The sequence below is a fragment of the Heterodontus francisci genome, chromosome 45 (genome assembly GCF_036365525.1).
Source record: "Heterodontus francisci isolate sHetFra1 chromosome 45, sHetFra1.hap1, whole genome shotgun sequence".
Classification (NCBI taxonomy): domain Eukaryota; kingdom Metazoa; phylum Chordata; class Chondrichthyes; order Heterodontiformes; family Heterodontidae; genus Heterodontus; species Heterodontus francisci.
Genome location: NC_090415.1, coordinates 4014864 through 4022859, shown reverse-complemented (window position 1 = coordinate 4022859; position 7996 = coordinate 4014864). Strand labels below are relative to the sequence as shown.

The 7996-nt window shown below is 53.3% G+C and overlaps 1 protein-coding gene across 1 annotated transcript in view; it reads left to right on the top strand.

Annotated features, from left to right (window-relative positions):
• The first annotated feature begins 5961 nt into the window (after positions 1–5961).
• The window catches only part of LOC137356277 (deleted in malignant brain tumors 1 protein-like), a 25820-nt gene continuing 23785 nt past the window's right edge, over positions 5962–7996 (top strand). Inside the window, exons 1-2 of the mRNA XM_068022148.1 lie at positions 5962–6298; positions 7328–7633. Of these exons, the coding sequence (XP_067878249.1) occupies positions 5962–6298; positions 7328–7633 (643 nt within the window). The remainder of the gene's footprint in view (positions 6299–7327; positions 7634–7996) is intronic.

The window sequence follows — 7996 nt, the reverse complement described above, 5'->3', positions numbered from 1 at the left end:
GTATTATAAGGGTATAATTAGATGGGGGTCTGTCCCCGGGTGGGGTATTTAGATGGGGGTCTGTTCCCGGGCATGTATTTAGATGGGGGGGGGGGTCTGTTCCCGTGATTAGTATTTAGATGGGGGTCTGTCCCCGTATGGGGTATCTAGACGGGAGTCTGTCCCCGGGGATGTATTTAGATGGGGGTCTGTCCCCGGGGATGTATTTAGATGGGGGTCTGTCCCGGGGGGTGTATTTAGATGGGGGTCTGTCCCCGTATGGGGTATCTAGACGGGAGTCTGTCCCCGGGGATGTATTTAGATGGGGGTCTGTCCCCGGGGATGTATTTAGATGGGGGTCTGTCCCCGTGGTTAGTATTTAGATGGGGGTCTGTCCCCGTGGTTAGTATTTAGATGGGGGTCTGTCCCCGTATGGGGTATCTAGATGGGAGTCTGTCCCCGGGGATGTATTTAGATGGGGGTCTGTCCCCGGGGATGTATTTAGATGGGGGTCTGTCCCCGGGGATGTATTTCGATGGGGGTCTGTCCCCGGGGATGTATTTCGATGGGGGTCTGTCCCCGGGGATGTATTTGTAACAGGGGTTTTTTAAGGGTATAATTAGATGGGGGTCTGTCCCCGGGGGGTAGTTAGTTGGGAGTCTGTCCCCGGGGAGATATCTAGATGGGAGTCTGTACCCGGTGGGTATCCAGATGGGAGTCTGTTATTGGCGGGGTATTTAGATGGGAGTCTGTTCCTGGGGCGGTATTTAGATGGGACTCGGTCCTGGGGGGCCGTCTAGATGGGAGTCTGCTCCTGGGGGTGTATCTATATGGGACTCGGTCCTGGGGGGGTATCTCGATGGATTGTCTTGTCACAGGGGGAAGGGGATAATTAGATGGGGTTCTGTTGCTGGGGGGGGGGGGGTGGAGTCTGTTCCTGGGGGGGATATTTAGATGGGAGTCTGTTCCTGGGGGGGATATTTAGATGGGAGTCTGTTCCTGTGGGGGGTTATCGAGATGGGACTCGGTCCTGGGGGTTATCTTGATGGGAGTCTGTTCCTGGGGGCGTATCTAGATGGGACTCAGTCCTTGGGGGGGGGGGTATCTAGATGGGAGTCTGTTCCTGGGGGGGTATCTAGATGGGACTCGGTGCTGGGGGGCTATCTAGATGGGACTCGGTCCTGGGGGGCTATCTAGATGGGAGTCTGTTCCTGGGGGGCTATCTAGATGGGAGTCCGGTCCTGGGGGGGTATCTGGATGGGACTCGGTCCTGGGGGGGTATCTGGATGGGAGTCCGGACCTGGGGGGGTATCTAGATGGGACTCGGTCCTGGGGGGGTATCTGGATGGGACTCGGTCCTGGGGGGGTAGTTAGTTGGGATGGGGATCATTAGATGGGAGTCTGTTCCTGGGGGGCTATCTAGATGGGAGTCCGGTCCTGGGGGGGTATCTAGATGGGACTCGGTCCTGGGGGGGTATCTAGATGGGACTCGGTCCTGGGGGGGTAGTTAGTTGGGATGGGGATCATTAGATGGGGGTCTGTTCCTGGGTCTGTTGATAGTGAGGGTATTAGATGGGGGTCAGTTAACAGGAGATATCAGATAGGGGTCTGTAGATGAGGATTATTTAGATTGGGTGGGGTTCTGTACAAAAGGAGAATGTTATCCGGCGTGGGGGGTGGGTGGGAAATATTGCAAGGGATAAAATTTACATAGTGGATATAAATTGCGTTTGGATGGCGGTCTGTCCCTGGGGGGTATTTAGATGGGGGTCTGTCCCGGGGATTAATTTAGATGGGGGTCTGTCCCTGGGGGGTATTTAGATGGCGGTCGGTCCCTGGGGTTAGTATTTAGATGGGGGTCTGTCCCCGGGGTTAGTATTTAGATGGGGGTCTGTCCCGGGGGGGGGTATTTAGATGGCGGTCGGTCCCTGGGGTTAGTATTTAGATGGGGGTCTGTCCCCGGGTGGGCTATCTAAATAGGGATCTGTCCCCGGGGATGTATTTAGATGGGGGTCTGTATTTAGATGGGGGTCTGTCCCGGGGGGTGTATTGAGATGGGGGTCTGTCCCGGGGGGTGTATTGAGATGGGGGTCTGTTTCCGGGGGTGTATTTAGATGGGGGTCTGTTCCCGGGCATGTATTTAGATGGGAGTCTGTCCCGGGGGGGTGTATTTAAATGGGGGTCTGTTCCGGGGGGTGTATTTAGTTGGGGGTCTGTCCCCGTGGTTAGTATTTAGATGGGGGTCTGTTCCTGTCAGGTATTTGTAACAGGGGTATTATAAGGGTATAATTAGATGGGGGTCGGTCCCCTGGTGGGGTATTTAGATGGGGGTCTGTTCCCGGGCATGTATTTAGATGGGGGTCTGTCCCTGGGGATGTATTTAGATGGGGGTCTGTCCCGGGGGGGTGTATTTAAATGGGGGTCTGTTCCGGGGGGTGTATTTAGTTGGGGGTCTGTCCCCGGAGTTAGTATTTAGATGGGGGTCTGTTCCTGTCAGGTATTTGTAACAGGGGTATTATAAGGGTATAATTAGATGGGGGTCGGTCCCCTGGTGGGGTATTTAGATGGGGGTCTGTTCCCGGGCATGTATTTAGATGGGGGTCTGTCCCTGGGGATGTATTTAGATGGGGGTCTGTTCCCGGGCATGTATTTAGATGGGGGTCTGTCCCCGGGGATGTATTTAGATGGGGGTCTGTCCCCGGGGATGTATTTAGATGGGAGTCTGTCCCGGGGGATGTATTTAGATGGTGGTCTGTCCCCGGGGATGTATTTAGATGGGAGTCTGTCCCGGCGGGTGTATTTAGATGGGGGTCTGTCCCGGGGGGGGTAATTTAGATGGGGGTCTGTCCCCGGGGGGGGTAATTTAGATGGGGGTCTGTCCCCGGGGATGTATTTAGATGGTGGTCTGTCCCCGGGGATGTATTTAGATGGGGGTCTGTTCCCGGGGATGTATTTAGATGGGGGTCTGTCCCCGGGGATGTATTTAGATGGGAGTCTGTCCCGGGGGGTGTATTTAGTTGGGGGTCTGTCCCCGTGGTTAGTATTTAGATGGGGGTCTGTCTCCGGGGGGGTGGGGGGTATTTAGATGGCGGTCTGTCCCCGGAGTTAATATTTAGATGGGGGTCTGTTCCCGTCAGGTATTTGTAACGGGTATTATAAGGGTATAATTAGATGGGGGTCGGTCCCCTGGTGGGGTATTTAGATGGGGGTCTGTTTCCGGGGATGTATTTAGATGGGGGACTGTCCCCGGGGATGTATTTAGATGGGAGTCTGTCCCGGGGGGTGTATTTAGTTGGGGGTCTGTCCCCGTGGTTAGTATTTAGATGGGGGTCTGTCTCCGGGGGGGTGGGGGGTATTTAGATGGCGGTCTGTCCCCGGAGTTAATATTTAGATGGGGGTCTGTTCCCGTCAGGTATTTGTAACGGGTATTATAAGGGTATAATTAGATGGGGGTCGGTCCCCTGGTGGGGTATTTAGATGGGGGTCTGTTTCCGGGGATGTATTTAGATGGGGGACTGTCCCCGGGGATGTATTTAGATGGGAGTCTGTCCCGGGGGGTGTATTTAGTTGGGGGTCTGTCCCCGTGGTTAGTATTTAGATGGGGGTCTGTCTCCGGGGGGGTGGGGGGTATTTAGATGGCGGTCTGTCCCCGGAGTTAATATTTAGATGGGGGTCTGTTCCCGTCAGGTATTTGTAACGGGTATTATAAGGGTATAATTAGATGGGGGTCGGTCCCCTGGTGGGGTATTTAGATGGGGGTCTGTTTCCGGGGATGTATTTAGATGGGGGACTGTCCCCGGGGATGTATTTAGATGGGGGACTGTCCCCGGGGTTAGTATTTAGATGGGGGTCTGTCCCTGGGGTTAGTATTTAGATGGGGGTCTGTCCCGGGCAGGGGTATTTAGATTGGGGTCTGTTCCCGGGCATGTATTTAGATGGGAGTCTGTCCCGGGGGGTGTATTTAGTTGGGGGGTCTGTCCCCGTGGTTAGTATTTAGATGGGGGTCTGTTCCCGTCAGGTTTTTGTAACAGGGGTATTATAAGGGTATAATTAGATGGGGGTCTGTCCCCGGGGATGTATTTAGAAGGGGGTCTGTCCCCGGGGTTAGTATTTAGATGGGGGTCTGTCCCTGGGGATGTATTTAGATGGGGGTCTGTCCCGGGGGGGTAATTTAGATGGGGGTCTGTCCCCGGCGGGGTCTGTCCCCGGGGATGTATTTAGATGGGGGTCTGTCCCCGGGGTTAGTATTTAGATGGGGGTCTGTCCCTGGGGATGTATTTAGATGGGGGTCTGTCCCGGGGGGGGTAATTTAGATGGGGGTCTGTCCCCGGCGGGGTCTGTCCCCGGGGATGTATTTAGATGGGGGTCTGTCCCCGGGGATGTATTTAGATGGGGGTCTGTTATTGGCGGGGTATTTAGATGGGAGTCTGCTCCTGGGGGGGTATTTAGATGGGAGTCTGTCCCCAGGGATGTATTTAGATGGGAGTCTGTCCCCAGGGATGTATCTAGATGGGGGTCTGTACCCGGGGATGTATTTAGATGGGGGTCTGTCCCCGGCGGGGTATCTAGATGGGAGTCTGTTATTGGCGGGGTATTTCGATGGGAGTCTGCTCCTGGGGGGGGGGGGGGGAGGTATTTCGATGGGAGTCTGTCCCCAGGGATGTATCTAGATGGGGGTCTGTCCCCAGGGATGTATCTAGATGGGGGTCTGTCCCCGGCGGGGTAGCTAGATGGGAGTCTGTTATTGACGGGGTATTTCGATGGGAGTCTGCTCCTGGGGGGGTATTTAGATGGGAGTCTGTCCCTGGGGGAAGGGGGTATCTAGATGGGACTCGGTCCTGGGGGGGTATTTAGATGGGACTCGGTCCTGGGGGGGTATCTAGATGGGAGTCTGTTCCTGGGGGAGGTATCTAGATGGGACTCGGTCCTGGGGAGGTATCTAGATGGGACTCGGTCCTGGGGAGGTATCTGGATGGGACTCGGTCCCCGGGGATGTATTTAGATGGGTTGTCTTGTAACAGGGGGAAGGGGAGTCTCGTCCTGGGGGGGTATCTAGATGGGAGTCTGTTCCTGGGGGAGGTATCTAGATGGGACTCGGTCCTGGGGGGGGTATTTTAGATGGGAGTCTGTTCCTGGGGGGGGTATCTAGATGAGACTCGGTCCTGGGGGGGTATCTAGATGGGTTGTCTTGTAACAGGGGGATGGGGATAATTAGATGGGGGTCTGGTGATAGTGAGGGTATTAGATGGGGGTCAGTTAAGAGGAGATATCAGAAAGGGGTCTGTAGATGAGGATTATTTAGATTGGGTGGGGGTCTGTACTAAAGTGGAATGTTATCGGGGGGGGGGGGCGGGTGGAAATATTGCAGGGGATAAAATTTACATTGCGGGAGGGAATAATTGCGAAGGGGAATAAATTGCGGGGGGGGTAATAATTGCGGGGGGGGTAATAAATTGCGGGGGGGGGGTAATAAATTGCGGGGGGGGGTAATAAATTGCGGGGGCAGATTTAGATGGGAGTCTGTCCCTGGGTGAAGGGGATAATTAGATGGGGGTCTGTTCCTGGGTCTGGTGATAGTGAGGTTATTAGATGGGGGTCAGTTAACAGGAGATATCAGATGGGGGTCTGCAGATGAGGATTATTTAGATTGGGTGGGGGTCTGTACAAAAGGGGAATGTTATCCGGGGGATGGGGGGGGGGGAAATATTGCAGGGGGGGGGGGAAATTGCGGGGGGGGGGGGGGAATTATTGCGGGGGGGAATATTGCGGGGGGGGAGAATAATTGCGGGGGGGAGATTTGTTAATTGAACCCAATTTCACCATCTGCTCTGGTGAGATTTGAACCCATGCTCCCAAAGCATTAGCCTAGGTTCTAAACTAGTAGCCCAGTGATATTCCCACTGCGCCACCACCTCCCTCCTCACGAACGCTTGCCCCAATGATCGCTTAAAATGTTATCAGGAGCCTTGAAGCACACAATTAATGGTCAGTTTATTTCTTGTTTGCGTTTCAGACCAGCCGCCCAAACCGTCCATATCCCTCAGTCGATTTTCCGAAAACTTTGTGAAAGGGGAGAACCTATTTATTCAATGCAACGCTTTTGGCTACTATCAAACCGCAGTGTTTTATCTGTATAAGGGCGATGAGGACCATCACATGGCTTCAAAGGTCCCTTCCGCGAGGGGTCACTCTGCCACTTTCCTTTTCCCAAACATTGACGCTGGAAATGAAGGGAATTACACCTGCAGCTACGAGATCGAAGTTACTGGACGCCTTTACAAATCGCCCAAAAGCGACACGGTCAATGTAGCTGTCAAAGGTACGTTCAATAAAATCCACAGGGTGGAAATTCGTCTTGGTGCGGTGGCATACAATCGGTGGCCTTGGGGTGATGTCTTGCTCTCTGCAGTCTGGAGGATGGTAGACCCTGGTGTTCCCCAAAGGCCAGTGCTGGGATCATTGCCTTTCCTTTTGCTATGTAGAAATGCCCATCCCTAATTGCCCTTGAGAAGGTGGTGGTGAGCTGCCTTCTTGAACCACAGCAGTCCATGTGGGGTAGGTACACCCACAGTGCTGTTGGGAAGGGAGTTCCAGCGACAGTGAAGGAACGGCCGATATAGTTCCAAGTCAGGATGGTGTGTGACTTGGAGGGGAACTTGCAGGTGGTTGGTGTTCCCATGCATCTGCTACCCTTGTCCTTCTATGTGGTAGAGGTTGCGGATTTGGGTGGCACTAAGGAGTCTTGGTGCGTTGCTGCAGTGCATCTTGTAGATGGTACACACTGCTGCCACTGTGCGTCAGTGGTGAGGGAGTGAGTGTTTGTGGATGGGGTGCCGATCAAGCGGGCTGCTTCGTCCTGGATGGTGTCGAGCTTCTTGAGTGTTGTTGGAGCTGCACCCATCCAGGCAAGTGGAGAGTATTCCATCACACTCCTGACTTGTACCTTGTAGATGGTGGACAGGCTTTGGGGAGTCAGGAGGTGAGTTACTTGCCTCAGGATTCCCAGCCTCTGACCTGCTCTTGTAGCCACGGTATTTATATGGCTACTCCAGTTCAGTTCCTGGTCAATGGTAACCCCCAGGATGTTAATAGTGGGGGATTCAGCGATGGTAATGTCATTGAACGTCAAGGGGTGATGGTTAGATTCTCTCTTGTTGGAGATGGTCATTGCCTGGCACTTGTGTGGCGTGAATTTTACTTGCCACTTATCAGCCCAAGCCTGGATATTATCCCGGTCTTGCTGCATTTCTACACTGGCTGCTTCAGTATTTGAGGAGTCTGTTGTTCTCAAGCACCGGTGCTTTTCCAATTGAGTATTGCTATTTTCTTTCTCCCAATCTTCTTACAGATCAGCTCGTGAAACCAGCCATAAATCTGAATGGGCAATGGCACATTTTGTTGAAAGGACAGTCCATTGAAATTGTGTGTGAGGCTCCCCATTACTTCTCAGGAGCCAAATTTTATTTGTACAAGGACAGCGATGAGAATTTCATCAGCTCCCACATTGTCTCCTCGAGTTTGATCTCAGCTCACTTCAAAATTCACGACATCACGAAAGCTGACCAAGGCAATTACACCTGCATGTACCAGGCACAGATCGCTGGGAAGCTCTTCAACTCCTCCCGCAGTGAAGACATCCAGTTTACGGTGGTCGGTGAGTTGCTTGTGCTGTATTCCACAGTGGTGTGATGGAGAGATGGTCTTGATGCTGATGGTGTGATGGAGAGATGGTCTTGATGCTGATGGTGTGATGGAGAGATGGGCTTCAAACTGCAGTGCTACTGCCATCTAGTGCCCGTGCGTGGCTGTTGCAATAACATATCTGAAATGAAGGTTGATTGGGAATGAAATTGGAACACTGGGCAGGATGAAAAGTGCTGATTGTTCAGCCCCGCTCGATATTCGGTTGCCTTGGAGCCAATGGAACTGAATAGACTGGGATGAAGGGAGCAGCATTATCAGGTTTGACCAAGGCAGGAGGAATGCACTGTTAATTCAGTCCCATTTCTCCACCGGT